This window comes from Mobula birostris, chromosome 9, assembly GCF_030028105.1.
Source record: "Mobula birostris isolate sMobBir1 chromosome 9, sMobBir1.hap1, whole genome shotgun sequence".
Taxonomy (NCBI): Eukaryota; Metazoa; Chordata; class Chondrichthyes; order Myliobatiformes; family Myliobatidae; genus Mobula; species Mobula birostris.
In genome coordinates, this window is record NC_092378.1 from 133,882,241 (window position 1) to 133,902,066 (window position 19,826).

Consider the following 19,826-nt stretch of genomic DNA (forward strand, 5'->3'; position numbering starts at 1 on the left):
AACCATCTAGAGACTTTCGCATCGTCTTGATGAGTGTCCACGCCTCACATCCGTACGTGAGAATGGACTCTATGACTGCTATGAAAATCCACTTTTTAAGCCCTCTTGTCAGGTTCGACTTCCAGATTTCCTTCATGTCGTTCATAGCCCCCAATGCCAGCGCCTTCCGTATCTTATGTCCTTCTCCGAACTCATCATTCTTGACCCGAGGTACTTGTAGTCAAAGACTTCCTTAATGGTATCATTCTCTACGGTCTTGAGAGTATCTTTGTCGCAGTTAAACGCCATGTACTCTGTCTTTTTAGCGTTTAAGTGAAGTCCAACTTTATTGCATTCTATTTCCACTTTTGTCAGTAGTTGCTGTGCTTCCTCCAACTGATCAGAGAGCAGGACTATGTCATCTGCGAAATCAAGATCTGTGAGTGTAACTGGTCTGACCCTTTTGGTTCACCCTGGTTTTATGGTAAAACCAAGCTTGTCATGATCTTTGGTAGCTTGACGCAGAGCCTAACCTGGTCCCAACATATTGATGCAGTTATAAAGAAGACAAGATTGCGACTATACTTAATTAGGATGTTGAAGAGATTTAGCATGTCAACAAATATACTCAAAAACTTCTATAGATGTACTGTGGAGAGCATTCTGACAGGCTGCATTACTGTCTGGTACGGTGGGGGGTGGGGTGCTACTGCACAGGACAGAAATAAGCTGCAGAGGGTTGTAAGTTTGGTCAGCTCCATCTTGGGTACCAGCCTACAAAGTACACTGGACATCTTCAAGGAGCGGTGCCTCAGAAAGGCAGCGTCCGTTATTAAGGACCTCCTGCATCCAAGGCATGCCCTTTTCTCACTGCTCTGGTTTCCTCCCACAGTCCAAAGACCTAGATTACTTGATCGTCCTAATTGTCCTGTGCTTAGGCAAGGGTTAAATAAGTGGGTAGCTGAGCGGTAATTAATTAATAGAGATTATAGGGAGTAAGCAGGAGAATGGGGTTTGAGGGATAATAAATCAGCCATTCTGGAATGGCGGAAAAGACTCGATGGGCCAAATGGCCGTGTCTGTTCCTAACTTTTATGGCTCTGATGCATTCAGCGATGCTTGTACATTCATGCGTTGGAAAAGTTGAGGGATATTGCACCGTAATTATGAAGGCTCAAGTAAGATCAAATTGTAATTATATTCATTAGTTAAGAGGAATTACCTTTAAAAATTCATATTTCACGCAGAATAACGTTGTTTATCGATACAATTCAGGGGATGGACGGCATATTTAAAGCTGGAGAAGTTTTCTAGGGATAAAAGTGGCAGTGTGCAAAAGAATTCGTTTGCCTAATACTTTCAGGGAGCTGTTAGAGAGCGGAACGGGGTGTACAGCACCACGGGGAAGCGTTTCTCTGTGGCACGTCACCATAGGAGCGGGAATCGGTGATGGGTGTGGACATGTGACGCCTTCACTGATAGCTTTTACCACGTGCCTACGGTGATTGATGGCTTTTCAGATACTACCGGATCCGATTTTATATTTAGAATTGGTGAGTCTTCCACTGGCGGCGTTACTACAGTCGACAGTTCCCGAAGTGAAAGAAATGTCAAAATTGTTGTGTATCGGGCGTAATAGGGACTGAAGCGGATCTGGAACAATTTACAAAAAAAGGCCCAGATAAAATTGGTAACCAGGTTTTCCTTAGTAATGATATTGATATTTACATTTACAGCGACGTATAATCCAAGCTAATCGTAAATTGTTAAAACAACTGTCAAGGACATATTAGAATTTAACAAACTGATGGGGTGTTTTGACCGAGTTTTGCGGTAACACACGAGGCATAAGGCTCGGGACAGACTTTTTAAAAAAATGTCATTTTATGTAACAATTTTGTCCTCAAATCATCCATCTAAAAATGAGTAAAGCGCTCTGATCCCTTCCTCCCATTGATTAATCTAGATTCTCTTTCAATTTATCAAGAGCTTAATCACTCCCCTAGTAACAAACTTAGCACATTACTTATAAGTTTTAATTCCCCGTTGGAGCTCTTTGTCACAGGCTTTTCACTATATTTTAACAATGTCCTGGTCTGTATACAGTTTTTGGTCATATTTAGTACTGGTTTGGTATGGCTTTTTCATTTTCTGAAAATGAATTCTAGGAATTTATTTCTTTTTAATGACTTTAAGCTCTATGCTTTTTATTTAGGCCTTCTAAGTCCCCATGATCTGTCAATTTAGATTGTTATTTCAGTATTAAGTGACCGTCCTTTTCGAATAAAATATAGTACCTCACGGGTCTGTTTCAATTCATTTATTATCCATTTGCCCACTCTACAGAGTGATTTTCCCCTTCCTCCCTCAAATTTAATGTCATTCACAAATTTATTGAACTGTGACCAAAGCAGGAAATAGCAAATGCATTCTGCAGGTCAAGTAGCATACAGGAAGAGAGAAATAGTCAATATTTCTCGTTAACAACCCTTCATCAGAACTGGAAAATTGAGAAATGAAGAAAGGGAGAGGGTGGAAGGAACTGAGGGAATATGCGTTGTAGGGTGTAGACCAAAGTTGTCAAGAGGGCTATTAGATAAATATTGGTTGTTGGAAGTGAAAAAGAAGAAAATACGAACTGAAATATCTAGCTGAATATCAGGCTGGCTACCTGAAATTGTTGAATTCATTATTAAGGCTCTTGGGAAGATGGTGCCAGCGAAGAATGCTACATGGATAACACTCTCCAGGTGGTCTATGAAACTGTTTCTTTCACTTTCCTTTTACGTCTTTTTCTTTTAAATGTGGTTCTGGTACTGTTGGAGCCTGTGATCTACAGTTTAATAGCGAGTTTTTGGCCGATTGAGCAATCTGCTCTCTGACCAGATGGAGGAAGCACAGCAACTACTGACAGAAGTGGAAATAGAATGCAATAAAGTTGGACGTCACCTAAATGCTAAAAAGACAGAGTACGTGGCGATTAACTGCGACGAAGGTACTCTCAAGACTGTAGAGAATGATACCATTAAGAAAGTCTTTGACTACAAGTACCTCGGGTCAAGAATGATGAGTTCGGAGAAGGACATAAAGATACGGAAGGCGCTGACATGGAAGGCTATGAACGACATGAAGGAAATCTGGAAGTCGAACCTGACAAGAGGGCTTAGAAAGTGGATTTTCATAGCAGTCATAGAGTCCATTCTCACGTACGGATGCGAGACGTGGACACACACTAAGACGATGCGAAAGTCTCTAGATGGTTGCTATACACAAATGCTCCGGATGGCTCTTGATGTGATTGCCACAGCACATGACGAATATCGAGCTCTATAACAACCTACAGATGCTCTCCACTAAAATTGAAGCGAGAAGACTGCAACTAGTGGGCACTGTCTATACCACCCCGAGCTACCTGCCAGCCTAGTCATCATATGGGAGCCCAAGCATGGGAGGATGAACCCTGGGTGCCCTCCCAAGACTATGGCCAACACGCTCCTAGAAGACAGCGGTGCGGCTAATGTAGATGAAGTGAACACACTGATGAGGCAGAGGGAGAAGTGGAAAGTCCGTTATCGTGCCCGATGCCGGCCCCCTGGGCCTGAGTCAACGTAGTAGTAGTAGTAGTAGTAGTAGTGAGCAATCTGGCGCTTTGCTGACTCTAAAAAGGTTCTGTGAGGCGAGCGTCCTTGAGACCAAGAAGCTTGGAGATGGGGTGCGTGCATGTGTTCGACTCCATTTCACACTAATTGAAGCTTCAAGAAAGATTGAAACACAGGTGAATGATTGTTCAGCACCACCTACCAGCCTCGCTGCTGCCAGAGGAAGGTGTCTGCATGTGACAGTCTCTTTCTCCTTCGATGCAGTTGGAGGATGACACTGAAGTTGTGGGTCTGTGGTTTGGGGATTGGACGGTAGTTCTCGGTCACTCCTTTTTCTGTTGCTATTTTGGGCGACTTTGAATTGGGACAGTTTGCAGATGAAAAACACTGAGCTGAACTGAATACGTTGTGTTTTAGATATTGTGTTTTATATTCTGTGTTTTTGCTCATTCTTTTTTGTTGCTGTTTGCACAATTTGTTCTTTTGCATGTGTGTGTGGGGGTAATATTTTTCTTTGAATGGGTTCTATTGTTTTCTTTGTTTTGTGGCTGTTTGTGGAGAAGTTGAATCTCAGTGTTGTGCACTGCATGCATATTTTGATAATACTTTGAATCCTTTAAGGCAAGTGTTAACATCCATCATTTACTGTTTATCTCTAAATATCTTGGTGAAACCAATTTCTTTTGAAATTCATACTTTTTTCTGATTTTTTTTCATTAGGGTCGAGTTCTAAATTTTTGCTGTATCATTTTAGTGTTTCTTCTACAAACAGGTGTTCAGCTGACCCGCTTTAGGTGCCTCAGCATATCTTCTCTTATATTTGTATGCGGCCGTAATTACTTACTAGTGCTCTAACCAAATGCTAAATATGACACTATTGTTTCCAGATTTCTATAAATGCATGGAAGTAATCCATCTAAATTAGGTGTTTATGCCATTATTAAAATTAATTAGTTTAATACCTCTCCCTAACTTTATGTTAAGTACATTTATATAGTTATGGCTGGCTGGTGGCGTAGTGGCATCAGTGCTGGACTTCGGAGCAAAGGCTCCTGAGTTCAAATCCAGCCGGCTCCCCTGGCATGCTGTCCATCCATGCTGGGTTGAGCGTCAAGCTAGCAACTCGACCTTGTAAAAAAGAAATTGCCTGCTGCAGAAACATCAACAGCAAAAAGTTGATGGCCTATGCTCTCTCGTGAGTTTAAAGGCAATTTCTTTTTCAGTTATATAGTTACACTTTAAAGTGTTCTGGTCTACCTGACTGGTGTTGTTTGTAATCACTGATGCAACATAATTATTTAATAAACACAAGTTATTCTGCAGATGCTGGAATTCCAGAGCAACACACACAAAACTGCTGGAGGAACTCAGCAGGTTGAGCAGCATCTATGAAAATGAATAAACAGTTGAAAACAGTTGACGTTTCAGGCCAAGACCCTTCATTAGGACTGGAAAGGAACGGGATAGACTCCTGTGTAAAAAGGTCGCGGGGGGGAGAAGAGGAGGAGGACAAGCAAGGAGGTGATAGGTGAAGCCATGTGAGTGGGACAGGTAAAGGGTTGGAGAAGAAGGAATCTGATAGGAGAGGAGAGTGGACTATAGGAGAAAAGGAAGGAGGACATGCACCAGGAGGAGGTGATAGGTTGGTAGGAGAAGACGTAAGAGGCCAGAGCAGGAATAGAAGAAGAGGAGAGGGGGAAGGGAAAAGAAAAAGAGAAAAAGTTACCAGAAGGAGAAATCAGTGTTCATGCCATCAAGTTGGAGGATAGCTAGATGGAATATGAGGTGTTGCTCTTCCACCTTTTTAAAATTATTTATTAAAATTACTTAATATTTCTGTTCTTTCATTGTCACTTTATGATTTTTATCTTGTCTTAATCCCTTGATCAGAGTCAGGTTTAATAGCGCTGGCATGCGTCATGAAACTTGTTAACTTAGTGTCAGCGGTACAATGGAATACATAATCTGTCTAGGTACCATATTCGATGCGGACTTTGGTGACCATGGTTTTCCATATAGATCTATCCTTCGTTTTTTAGATGATTTCTATTTCCTCGATGTGTAGCCACCTCGCTATCCGTTGATGTACATAAGCCGGGGTCTTCCTGTAGGTTTGCTCCCCTCAATCTTTCCAGAGAGTATGAGTTTTTCTAGTTCATCTTTCCACATGATATGTTCTAGGAATCTGAGTTGTCTTTCTCTTATTGTTGGTATGAGTGATCGAACTGCTTGGGCTCTTCTGAGAACTTCTTCATTTGATGTGTGTGTGGTCCATGAAATTTTTAACATTCTTCTGAAGAACCATAATTCAGCTGCTTCTAATCTCTTTTCCATTGCTGGAGAAATGGTCCAGCATTCACTTCCATAAGTCAGGATAGAATAAATGTAGCACTGCAGTATTCTGTTTTTAGTGTACGTGCTCATCTTTCTGTCTGTTAATATGGTCTTCATTTTTTGGAAAGCTTCTTTCGCCATTCTATTCTGTATTTGATATCTGTGTCGCACCTGGAAGTTATTAGGCTGCCAAGATATTTGATTTTGCTGACTTGTTTGATGTTTGTATTTCTGATCTTGATCACACATTGTGGGATGTTTGTCTTTCTGGAGATGACCATGCTTTCTGTCTTCTTGGTGTTGACTGTTAGAGGCCTCTGCGATTACTTTCTGCTGCCACTATAGTGAGTAGTTCTTGAAGTTTTGTTTCTGAGTCAGCCATTAGTACGATGTCATCAGCATATCTGATGTTATTTATATTATAGCCTCCAATTGTGAATCCTTTGATGTCTTTGATACTTGTCAAGATATTTTCACTATACAGGTTGAATAAGTCTGGAGAAAAGACACAACCTTGCCTGACTCCTCTCATGATATTCACATACTCACTCACTTCTCTTTCTATTCTGATGGATGCTGTCTGGTCCCAGTATAAGTTTCTTAAGAAACATATATATTTCCCATCTATGTCAAGATCTTGAAGCATTTCCAGAAGATCTTGCTGTCTGACAGTGTCAAAAGCTGTATTTGTAATTGATGCAACAAAAACAGACCATCAAGCTAAGAGACAGCGAAGAGGACAAACAACTTGATAAGACAATAAAAAGAAAATGCAGAGAAGCTAAAGACAGATGGCTAAATGAGAAATGCTCAGAGATCGAAATGCCACAAACCCATAACCCTGGAACAAAGTTGATACACAATAAGATTAAAGAACTAACAGGGAAGTTACCTTGCTCGGCAAGTGGACACATCAAGGCAAAAGATGGCAGCTTAATTATGAATAAAGAAGAAATCCTAAACAGATGGACAGAATATATAAAAGAACTTTTTGAAGACCAAGGAGGAGAAAAACCGAACATAAAGAAGAATCTTGAAGGACCTAGCATTCTAAAATCAGAAATTCGAGCAGCCGTAAATAAAGCAAAACATAACAGAGCAACTGGTCCAGACAACATCGCTGTTGAAATGATACTGGCCTTAGAAGATTTTGGAATAGAGAAAATAACAGAAATAGCAAATGAAACCTATGATCATGGGGAGATGCCTGATGATTTAAGTAAATCAATGTTCATCACACTTCCAAAGAAAGAGGGAGCAACGGAATGTGGGTTACATTGTACAATAAGCCTGATGAGCCACGTGGCAAAAATTATTCTCAGAGTAATCATGATGAGAGCAAGACGCTGTATCAAACCAGAAATCAGTAAAGAACAATGTGACTTTGTGGAAAACACTGGAATACATAATAATATAGAAAAAATAAGTCAATTACATCAAGTATATATATGTATGTTAAATTAAAAATAATGCAAAAACATAATTTTCTTTAAAAGTAAGGTAGTGTTCATGGGTTCAATGTCCGTTTAGAAATCAGATGGCAGAGGGGAAGAAGCTGTTCCTGAATTGCTGATTGTACCTTCAGGCTCCTGTATCACTTTCCTTATGGTAGCAATGAGAAAAAGGCATGATGAGGGGTAATGGGGGTCCTTAATAATGGACATCACCTTTCTGAGACACCGCTCCTTGAAGATCTCTTGGACACCACAGAGGGTAATACCCAAGATGGATCCAAGATTTCCCTGAATCCCTATCAGACATTCCCTTTATTTAGGCGTTAGTAGAAAATTCATACCTTTACTATTTCATAGTTTCATGTTGCTTTCCTAATTAACTTTTGATTTCACACTGAGTCTTATAATACGGTGGATTCTGGTTAATTTGGATGCATTGGGACCAGTACATTTAGGCCCACTTAAGCAGCTGTCCCAATTAACCTAAAGTTTCATGGAAAAAGTTAGAAGGTGTATATAAAAAAAAGACAATCTACTGTTTAAGGGTTTATGCATTTAAATGAAATGCAGAATAAATTAGAACACTTCCAATACCACTACAGTGCTGTAAAATTCCTTTTATTTCTTATTAGTTATCAATGGAGTAATTCATCTGACATGTTCCTTTGATTGACTATAAATGAACAAAATCAGTGCAGACTCCCAGGGCAGATAATGGACTGCCTTCATGCAATGCTTTAGATGGTTGCATTCTCCAAATCTTCATTTTCATTCTAATATTCAAGTTGATTGTTGATACCTTTGTAATTCCTAACTTGTTGAAGTAGTGAAATTGTTTCATTTTTACTCCTGGCCAAATGGCTGGAATGCTTGAAACCACAGTGAGCGAAACAGTTTTGAATTGTCTTAATACTTATTTCTTGCCAAATATCAATGAAAAAACATTACTGCTTTTTGACTATATTCTTTCATAGTCCTCTGGTTTTGTGTCTTGCTATCTTAAAAGCCCTGACTTTATGTGTCTGTTTTGGCTCCGGTGAGGAGGATATTGTATTGCAATAAAAGTTTGGGTTAGATCAATCAATGCTATGCCAGCCCAGTTCAACAGTTTATATGTGCGTGTTCTGTTAAGCAATATTTTAATAATTAAATAATTTTATTTGAAATAATCTCAAATAGATCAATGTTTAAAACATTTACCTATGGCCCTGGTTGGTTTGAGTTTTAATTTTATACCAAAGTAGAGCTCTCTTCTGTCATTTCACAATAGATGAAATTGCCCATGACAATTTCGCTGTTTCTATTCACAAACAAGAGAAAACCTGCAGAAGCTGGAACTCAAAACAACACAGACAAAATGCTGGAGGAACTCAGCAGGCCAGACAGCATTTATGGCTGTTTATTTTTATGTAACACCCTGGTTAAGATTTTTACTGCTATGCTGTAGGTATTTCTTTTTAACAGTTCTGTAAGAGCAGCTTGTTTGGGTTTGAATTATGATAAGATGCTTGTTATTCAACTTAGGAATGTGTGTCAGCTAATGAGGATGGTAGAATTAGGGGGAGAAGTTTTTGTTGCCAGGGGCTGGGAGAAGACAGAAAAAAAGATGGCTGAGAATGCTGTTCTGTTGCATAAGGTGCTTTGTGCAGATGAATGCCCTCAAAGAAGAAGGACCAGTACTCCCATGGGAGACCAGTTTGCTCGAGATGGATTTCGAGTGACAGTTGGAAGGTGGTGTGCTTTCACGCAGACCGAGGGTCCAGTGCATGAGTGATAAGGCAGGTTCAAGATGAGGGCCAGCTTGAGTGCGCATTTGACTGTTTAAGAGTAATGGCCACTTTCTGTTTTTTTTTCTTTCTTTCATTTAATAACTGTTTGCTTAAATTAACATTTTAAAATATACTTTATAACTGTGTGTAGTGTACAACCTGTTATTTCTTGCTGGAGGCAGTAAATCACACAACATTCACACAAACTGGGGTTTGGGTGGGCGAGATGTCCCAACCTCATGGATGTGGCAGGACCAAAGTTGTATACGCCCTAGATGGATGAGGCCGGAGAAAGGTGGGTTTGTTGCCGCGGAATCCAGTGGCTGTTAGCGAGGGGCTAACGAGCCGTATTTCCAGAGAAAAAGGGGGTTTCATTCATTTATTTCTTCCTTCACATTATATCTATTTCTGTCTTCCCTTTCCTTTTTTTCAGTTTTTCTCTATTGCAGATATAATTTCTAAAATGTTTGCTACTTCACCCCACGCACCCTACCTACCATCTCTCTTTCCTATTATATTTTGTAATTTTAAATTACCAGCTCTGATTCTACTACAACACTGTATCATTAATCCTTACAATATCCTGTGACCATATATTGCAGACAGCTTAACCACGTGAATAAAACTGTGCCTCATGTTTGCTTATAAATACCTGCTTTTCACACTCCTGAGAGTTTGTCTTCCTTGGGCTGTTGCAAGGTCTCCTTTCTGTTTCATTTCAATTAGGTTTAATTAGCTTCTTGTACATCCCTTCAATCAACCCCATAATGGAATTTTAAAGCTTTTGCCATCTCCCTATTTACACTTGCTGTTAACCATTTGTGGTTTATGTAGCACATATCCTATCCATGCATCTGCACAAGCATTGAGTTTAGTGCAGAAATAGGATAATTCTAGCACTTAATATTTCTATCATTTTAAAATTACAGTTTTAACTTTTCAATATATTGGAATTATAGATATAAGATGGGGGAGAAATAAGTTAAGCACTGGAAACAATGATCAGGCACACTCACTTTACAGATATAACAGCTGTAAAGCCCTTTCACATCATCATTAAGAATTGTAAGCTAATATTTTTGTACTTAATAGGATAATGGATGAATAAGAATTGCATTTTATTTTGTGTGGGATATGGTGGGGTAGAAAATTTGGAATTGCTAACTAGGAAAGGATAGCTGCTGTGCAGCAATTGGATTTATTGATTGATTCTTTTTTGCAAAATACTTCATTTGTTTTATCTTTTTGCAAATTTCTCTTAAAAAGACATGCATTTCTTCCAGTTATTCGTGAGTAGTTGTTTACCTGAGTAAATAAAACTTTTAATGTTCTTTTATTTTGAAATCCTCTAAACAGGTCAGATTCAAATTCTTAATCCTGATTGTTCTCTTGAAAGTTTTCAACGGCCAAGTATTTTTTATTTAAGAGAAGTTGTTCAGATTTTATTTATTCTTTATAAATATCGTAGTGTGAAGATGTCAGACCAGCAGGAGCTGCTGGAGGTTACCAAGAAGGAGGTGCGGTCTCTGCTGATTTCTTCCAAAAATAATTTGACCCTTGCTGACCTTGAAAAGGATTACCAGACCATGATGGGAAAGCATCTACCTTGGCATGCTTTAGGTTACAAATCTGCTCTGGAGTTTGTCTCAAGCATGCCAGATACTATCAATGTTCTCACACCTGCCAACAACATCATCCTCCTGAAAGGTATGCCTTCATTCTTTGTTTAATGCAGAAGAATAATTAATTTAGAACATTTTTGTTATTTTGCTATTCAGTCAAATGGGCTGTTCTTTGTTAACACCATCTCTGACTAAGAAGGTAGAACAGAAATTTTGCTATAAGCCTTGAATCATTGCTGCTCAATTGGGTGTCACATGTTCTAGTCTTCCGTTTTTTAGATGATAGAAAAATTACTCTTTGTTGAGATATTTGGCTTCCAAGATGTGGAAGGTTGTTCCTGCTATTTCTTAAATTAGTCATTGTTCCTGACGGAAGACATTGGCAGGGAGTGTATCTTAGATAATTATCTAAGATAATACCATTCCCATAAAGTAGTACCAAAGAATGCTAACATATTACCAATAGAGGAGGCGTAGCCTCAATTCTCAATTTTCTCTGCGTAACATTTCTTCAGTTCCAGGCTGGAGTGCTAGCCTAGATGCTGTACTAGAATCTCTGGAGTGGAACTGAATTAATAAACTACTAATTTTGGTGAGATTGCTCCTACCTTCTATGCCTTTAAGAGCTTTATTTAAATCTAAAGCAAATGTCTGTCGGGGACTTATATAGATTTATCATTTTAATGGATTTTTTTAATGTTCTCAGTACTACTGCCTGAAATCATGATTATCAAGTGAAATTTTAATAATGGCATTCAATCATTATACTTGGTGAAAGGTAATGTGTACTTATTATGTGAATCGTGTCAGATTTTCTGTATATGTATATACAGTAATAATCCTGCCTTTTTTCACCTCAGGTGTTGGTAATGAAGCAACAAAAGGAATTGAAGAATTGGTGACAAAAGCAAAGGTTTCCAACAAGACTAAAACTACCTTGAGGAAAATAAGACCTAAATATGAACCAAAACAGAATGTCCTGCCTAGGAGGTGCAATACCACCCCAGTTTTACCTGCATTGGTGAAATGTGAACTTCGAGAACTAGTGGCATCCTTTCCTCAAGGCGTTCTGCTGTCTGATTTTGACAGGTTTTTTTTGGAAAAATACGGAAAGCCGTTTCAGTACACACAGTATGGCTTTTTCTCCTTGCACGAAGTTCTCAAAACAATTTCAGAAGATGTTGAGATACAACAGACACGCCAGGGTTCGCTGCTATTACTGAGAAACAAAAATAAAGGAAGTCCACTGAAACAAGGTGTGTTTTGAGTTGCAAAGAGTGTACTTTGGTTTTATTAATTTTAAAGTTAATTTGATTTATATTGCTTTTTTAAAGATTTAAACGACTCAACTTTACCCAGTTGTTAATTTATTCCTCCCAGTGTTCATACATTCAAGAGAAACTTTGAAATTCATAGATGTTAATGTTGTTCTTTAGCTGACTATGTATGATAAATTGTAGAATTCCACTGGGGGGAAAATCTTTTTTCCCCTTTGTTCAGCTTGTTGAAATTAAGTGCCTGTCAAAGAATCATGAAGTAACATTAATATTTGCTATGACAGACTAGATGTTGTGTGATACTACACAGAATGGTAACATAAAACTGGAACTTGGTTCTTCAAGTTTTGCTGTGATTTTCTTGTAATCCCCTATTTGCTGTTCATATAGGTAAACAATCTAACCAGTCCGTCCAGACCAATGAATCCCAAGCAAAGGCAATAACTGTGCAACCAGACCCCAGCAAAACACCCACAAGTAAACCAGTTTTGCCACTTTCAAAATTGGAAAATACAGCAGGTACTGCTCCAGACCCAGAATATTTTGAGAGAGATATGAAAAAGGTCAGCATTTAGTTTGGTGTTTGTAATCTATATTTCGCATATAGAGCTTCATTATGTTGTTACACACAACAATGGTTCCTCACATAGCCATCATAATTGCAGATCAAATAATTGCATGTTTTTGCCATGTAGAATTGGAAAGCACGAGAGAATGGCCCTGTATAGCTTTTACAAATTTAATCCTGCCATTTACAGTTAGGTGTTTATCTGTGCTTTTGATCAAAGAATGTTGTAAAGAAAATAACTGGAGAGCAGAAAAATAAAAGAATGAACCCAGTGAATTGTGTAGCATTCACTCATATCTTGATGTTTTGGCTGTTTAAGGCAATATATTGATGTTGATATGTTTCATTATGTTTAACAATATTTTCTTCCTCCATATTTTTAATTTGTATCTGTGTCTTCTTTCTCTATCATAAATCAGGGCTTCTGTGTCTCTGTTTCTCCAGACTTTCTGCTGATTTTTGTTATGTATTGTCGGCCCTATTGCATGTATATTTACTTTCCTTGTAGTACATTGGTTTTCTTTGCAGTATTTTCTTACCGTTGGATAACTAATGTCATTTTTTCCTGTTTTCACCTTTGAGCTATAGGTACCCCTGTATCAGCATCCTGAATCTATTTTATCCAATTAGATTGTGGATTTGGGGTGCTGAATAGCCTACTTGTTTGATTAAAATTTATATATAAACATATCTGATAAACTGGAAGCATCACACCAGTAAATAATCAGGGTGATTTACATATTTGCAAATTGTAAAATTAATTAAAAATTTGCCTTGTGCAAATCGGGTATTATGGTAAAGAAAATGCTAGAAACACCCAGATCAGTCATAATTTGTTGCTCCTGTTTTATATGTAACCTTTGTTGCTGTTTTGATGAAAGATATGTACCTTAAGCATCATATCATCTGTTTTCTCTACAGGTATTAGCTATCTCACTAGGTTTTGTCTTTGTGTTCATTGCATTATATTTGAGAAGCTAAATAGCTATATCTCAAGCAAGCAAAAATAAATCTGTTCCATCATGACCAGCTTTCATTTAAATCAGCTGCCAAAAGACGGCTTACTAAAACACCAGGTAGCCCTTAATCTTGGAAATGACTGTTGACAAGATAAAGGACTACATGTCAAGAATGCATTGAGCAATAAGAATAACAATTTTATTTGTTACATTTATCTTCGACGTTTAATTGATGATATGAAATGACATGTTGTCAACCTCTGTTTTTGTGTTCAAGGTTAAAGCAGACTTGAGGACTGTAATTATAGACAAAGGGGTTGGAGGGACCATGGATTCAAAAATAAAGGAGAAAATTCTTTTCGTAAGTAGAATTCAAACATTGTATCACAACTGTTTTTCTGAGTAGTGCTAAAGTGGTAACACTAAAACTGTATATAGTGCTCTGCAGCCTCACCAACATCTTGCACAAATGCAACATAATACTCAGTACCCTGATTGATGAAAGCAAATGTCTTCTTTGTCATCCCAACTATCTTTGACACTACTTTCAGCAAACTGTGTACCTGGATTCGTGGGTCGCTCTGTTCCACACATTCTGCAGGGTGCTACCATTCACTGTATAAATCCTATTTTGTTTGACTTACCAAAATGCAGCAGCTCACACTTATCCAGATGAAACTTCATTTGCTAGTCCTCAGTCCACTTACCTGGCTGAGTAAGATCCCTTTGTAATTTGTGATAACTTACTAAACTGTCTAACAATACCACCAATTTTAGTATCATCCACAAGATAGGTAACTGTGCCTTACAGGAGAAAATCTGCAGATGCTGGAAATTCAAGCAACACACACAAAATGCTGGTGGAACGCAGCAGGCCAGGCAGCATCTATAGGAAGAAGCACAGTCGACGTTTCGGGCCGAGACATCGACTGTATTTCTTCCTATAGATGCTGCCTGGCCTGCTGTGTTCCACCAGCATTTTGTGTGTGTTGCTTAACTGTGCCTTATACTTTCTCATCCAAGTAGTTTAGAGTGCCTTGAAAAAGTATTTAACCCCCACAGTTATTTACTGTCTCATTTTATAAGTTAAAATATATTGAAGTAGGAATTTTTTGAGCTAATCTACAAGTCATCGTGCATCATGTCAAATCATAAGAAAAATTCCAAAACATGTCAACAGTTTACAAAAAATAAAAAACTAAAATTGTGAGGCTGAAACAGATCCTGGAAAGGTGTAATAATAACAGAGTTGTCGTAGTGGGAGATTTTAATTTCCCAAATATCGATTGGCATCTCCCTAGAGCAAGGGGTTTAGATGGGGTGGAGTTTGTTATGTGTGTTTAGGAAGGTTTCTGGACACAATATGTAGATAAGCCTACAAGAGGAGGAGAGACTGTACTTGATTTGGTATTGGGAAATGAACCTGGTCAGGTGTCAGATCTCTCAGTGAGAGAGACAGAATTATGATCACTATCTCCTTTACAATAGCATTGGAGAGAGATAGGAACAGACAAGTTAGAAAAGCATTTAATTGGAGTAAGGAATTATGAGGCTATCAGGCAGGAACTTGGAAGCTTAAAGTGGGAACAGGTGTTCTCAGGGAAAGGTACGGAAGAAATATGGGAAATGTTCAGGGGATATTTGTGTGGAGCTCTGCATCAAGTTGGCATCAAGTTGGATAAGTTGTTGAGACCGGATGAGATGTACCCCAGGCTACTGTGGAGGCGAGGGAGGAGATTACTGAGCCTCTGGCGATGATCTTTGCATCATCGATGGGGGCGGGAGAGGTTCCGGAGGATTGGAGGGTTGCGGATGTTATTCCCTCATTCAAGAAAGGGCGTAGAGATAGCCCAGGAAATTATAGACTAGTAAGTCTTACTTCAGTGGTTGGTAAGTTGATGGAGAAGATCCTGAGAGGCAGGATTTATGAACATTTGGAGAGGTATAATATGATTGCTTTGTGGATCCAGAACTGGCTTGCCCACAGGAGGCAAAGAGTGGTTGTAGATGGGTCATATTCTGCATGGAGTTCGGTGACCAGTGGTGTGCCTCAGGGATCTGTTCTGGGACCCTTACTCTTTGTGATTTTTATAAATGACCTGGATGAGGAAGTGGAGGGATGGGTTAGTAAGTTTGCTGATGACGCAAAGGTTGGAGGTGTTGTGGATAGTGTGGAGGGCTGTCAAAGGTTACAACGGGACATTGATAGGATACAAAACTGGGCTGAGAAATGGCAGATGGAGTTCAACCCAGATAAGTGTGAAGTGGTTAATTTTGGTAGTTCAAATATGGTGGCAGGATATAGTATTAATGGTAAAACTCTTGGCAGTGTGGAGGATCAGCGGGATCTTGGGGTCCGAGTCCATAGGACGCTCAAAGCAGCAGAGCAGGTTGGCTCTGTGGTTAAGAAGGCATATGATGTATTGGCCTTCATCAGTCATGGGATTGAGTTTAGGAGCCGAGATGTATTGTTGCAGCTGTACAGGACCCTGGTCAGACCCCACTTGGAGTACTGTGCTCAGTTCTGGTCGCCTCACTACAGGAAGGATGTGGAAACCATAGAAAGGGTGCAGAGGAGATTTACAAGGATGTTGCCTGGATTGGGGAGCATGCCTTATGAAAACAGGTTGAGTGAACTCAGCCTTTTCTCAATGGAGCGACGGAGGATGAGAGGTGACTTGATAGAGGTGTATAAGATGATGGAAGGCATTGATCGGGTGGATAGTCAGAGGCTTTTTCCCAGGACTGAAATAGCTGCCACAAGAGAGCACAGGTTTAAGGTGCTTGGGAGTAGGTACAGAGGAGATGTCAGGGTTAAGTTTTTTACGCAGAGTATTGAGTGTGTGGAATGGGCTGTCGGCAACGGTGGTGGAGGTGGATACGATAGAGTCTTATAGAGGGCTGTGGGTAACGCTAGTAATTTCTAAGGTAGGGACATATTCGGCACAACTTTGTGGGCCGAAGGGCCTGTATTGTGCTGTAGGTTTTCTGTGTTCTCTGAAAAAGTATTCATCCCCTTTGTAGTTACTGCGTTAACATTGCTTGGGTGCAATATAATGTATTACCTTACCAGCTTGCTCAGTTTGCTGATGTAGAAAATTAGGGTATCACCTGATTCAGTGTATTTATAAGTATGTATTCAATGTAGCACCCCCTTCTCTCTGTAAGATCCAATAGTATAGTAGAGTTTTAACAGACCAAACCAAAATGAAGACAATAGAGCATTCAAGACAAGTTAGGGAAATGACAACAAATTTGGGGAGGGGTGCAAGACCATCTCAAAGGCACTGAATTCAGTGGAGTTCCTTGTGGAAAGGTAGAAAAAATATGAAATCACAGCCACACTGCCTGGGTCAGGCCACCCCTCTAAACTTAGTTGCCGGGGAACAATGGCACTTGTATGAAATTCTACAATAACAGCAACAGTCACTGAGCTGCAGAAGTCAGTGGCTGCAACTGGAGGTGAAGTTCATGGCTCCACAATCTCTTAAGACCTTACACAAAAAGGGTATTTATGGAAGAGTGGCAAGGACGAAGCCCTGGCTATATTTTTTAAAAAAGCATATCCTTGCTTCTAAAGACTTTGCAAAAGGTCACTTAGAAGACACTGTCTTGCGGTCAGAAGGTCTTGCGATCAGATGAAACTACAGTGAAGGTTATTGGCCTCAAAACTAAGTGGTGTGTGTAGTGTTAATCTAAACTGTGCATCAGCCAGGTAACAGCATCGCTACTACAAAATATGATGGAGGTTAGCATCATGTTATGAGGATGCTTTTCAGCTGCAGGGACTAGAACTATGATCAGGATCGATGGGAAGATGAATGCTGCTAAATACAGAGAGGTCCTGGATAAAAGCCTGCTAGCCTCTGCCAGAAAGCTTAAACTGGGGAGAAAGTCTGTCTTTCAGCAGGACAACGACCCAAAGCACACTTCCAGAGCAACCATGGAGAAGCTTCTGATGAAGAAAACTGATGTCCTTGAGTGGCCTGTCAAGACCTCAAGATTACTGTCCACCACCGCTCCCCAACTGGCCTGGCACAGCTTGAGCAATTTTGCTAAGAGAAATGGACAAAACTTGTTCCATCACATTGTGCATAGTTATTAGAGACTTGTCCAGAAACTACTAGCTGTAATAGCTGCATGAGGTGGTTTAACTAAGTACTGAGTCAAGGAGGATAAATATTTTTGAACTGCTGACATTTCAGATTTTGAATTTTTAACAGTTAAATTGATCAAAATCCCTAATTGTAATACTCATAAATGAGTGGAATATATTAGGATTAGTGAACAAAGGGTTGGGGGCTGAATACAAGGGGCTGTATATAAATTATGAACAGCAAGTGTCCCAACAAAGATCTTTATAATTTGTTTGCTTAGAAGCAAAGTGCACAAATGATATAAATACTGCATTTCTGTTTTGACTGTAAGCGTTCTTTTAGGAATTATTTATAATTTCTTCATGCAATATAAAGTGTATCAGACATGCAGCCAAAATTTAAAATCTCACTTGACAAAATAAAAATAAGTACTTAAATTTGCAGTTTTGTTTCAGAAACTGCCTAAAGAATATGTCATAAAAAGTTGTATAAATAATTTTACAAGAAAGGTTTTGTTAAGTATATCAGGAGCAATTCTGGCAAAACTAAAACTGTGATTATTCAAGACGCAAGTTACTTCTGATTTTTAATCTTGTATCATCTGGTTCTTTCTCCTTGATGCTGCAGTAAATGACATTCCTCTTCCTGAAAGTATAGTCTTCACTGGAGTGATTCTTTACTTTGGCTCAGTGTTCTCTTCAAGATGCCACCTTGTTTCTTGAGCAAACTGTGTGCTAAAAGTTCTGCACAGTGTTCTTTAGCAAAATGATTTGTTTGATGGGTCCTTTCTTGTATGCATTACAAGGAAATCACAAGATAGTGTTGAAATTACCATATTTATTAAAACAAATTTACTTGTGGGGGTTGTAAGAGCCCAAGGTAGTGGAAGAAGTGTGTTAACATGGATTAAAAATTGGTTGAAAAAGTAAGTCCTTTTCAGGCTGGAAGCATATATAAGTGGAATATATTAGGATTGGTTTTTGGCCCTCAAATGTTTGCTATTTACATTAATGATCTGTAGGAGGGAACAATATGTAATATTTAGAAGTTTGCTGATACGAAAATGGGTGGATGGGAATATTGTGATGATGGCATTGTGTTTCTGTAATGGGATATAGATTGAACAAAAATCTGGCAAATGGTTTATTGTGAGGAGGTGTGAGGCCATGTTTTTTGGTAAAAAAGTCAGAAGGCGAATTATTATCTGAATGGGAAAATGCGTGTTTTTTAAGTGATCCAGGTGTTCTAGTGCATGAATCACAGGAGTTATTGGACAGTCCCACAGGTAATTAAGAAGGTAAACTGTATTTTTTCCTTTATTGTAAGGTTGCTAGAGTTTAAACCTAGGGAGGTTTTGTGCAGTTGTACAGGGATTGTTGAGGCCATACCTGAAATACTGTACACAGTTTTGGTCAACATACCTGAAAAAGGGTATGGTTGTGTTGGAGCAGATCAAAGGAAATTTAACCAGACTAATTTCTGGACAAGATGGATAACAATGTTGGTCTTTGTGTTCTTGAATGTGATGGTGTGAGTCCTGAGACTCATGTCCCTCCTTCCTGATGGCAGCAACAAGAAGAGACCATGGCCTAGATGGTTGGTGTCCAAAAATACTTTGGGCAAATATTATGTTTCAGCAAAGGACTTTTCAGCTGTTCTTGAAATTTAATGTACAAAGAAAGAATAGTGAAGGTGAATTTTTGTGCTAAAGAAGAAATAGCTGCTAATTGACATCTTTAAGTGTATTAACTAGTTAAAAAGTGAAAAATTATTATCACTATAATTGGTTTATCATTGTTCCATGTGCTAACATATAGTGAAAAGCTTGTCTCACTGTTTATAGAGGTCAAATCTTTACACTGTGCATTGAGCGAGAATAGGGTGTAGAAAAATAACAATGCAAAATAAAGTGTAGAAGCTACCGGAAAAGTGCGGTTCAGGTGATGATAAAGTGCAAGATCATAATGATGTAGCATTATATGCCACGTTTAAAAAGCGAGTGGCACCTGTTGAGACTTGTTTGCAGAGCGCAAGATCGTGGAGTGAGTTGAAGATAGTTCCTTGTAGACTTTATGTGCTAGTTTTAACAAGCAAGATCAGCCTGTCGGGACTTGTCTGCAGAGCGGAAGATTGCTTGGGTAAATAGTAACTTAGCAAGTGCTGATTTT

The 19,826-nt window shown here is 39.0% G+C and overlaps 1 protein-coding gene across 5 annotated transcripts in view; it reads left to right on the top strand.

Annotated features, from left to right (window-relative positions):
• The first annotated feature begins 1,420 nt into the window (after positions 1-1,420).
• Positions 1,421-19,826, top strand: part of tdrd5 (tudor domain containing 5) — a 69,942-nt gene continuing 51,536 nt past the window's right edge. For 4 of the 5 annotated variants that reach the window (XM_072268880.1, XM_072268882.1, XM_072268883.1 and 1 more), the window contains exons 1-5: positions 1,421-1,532; positions 10,604-10,842; positions 11,618-12,013; positions 12,425-12,597; positions 13,839-13,922. In XM_072268880.1, the coding sequence (XP_072124981.1) occupies positions 10,611-10,842; positions 11,618-12,013; positions 12,425-12,597; positions 13,839-13,922 (885 nt within the window). In that variant the 5' untranslated portion in view covers positions 1,421-1,532; positions 10,604-10,610. Of the gene's footprint in view, positions 1,533-1,560; positions 1,670-10,603; positions 10,843-11,617; positions 12,014-12,424; positions 12,598-13,838; positions 13,923-19,826 lie in introns of those variants that run through there. The other variant, XM_072268881.1, reaches the window with a different exon arrangement.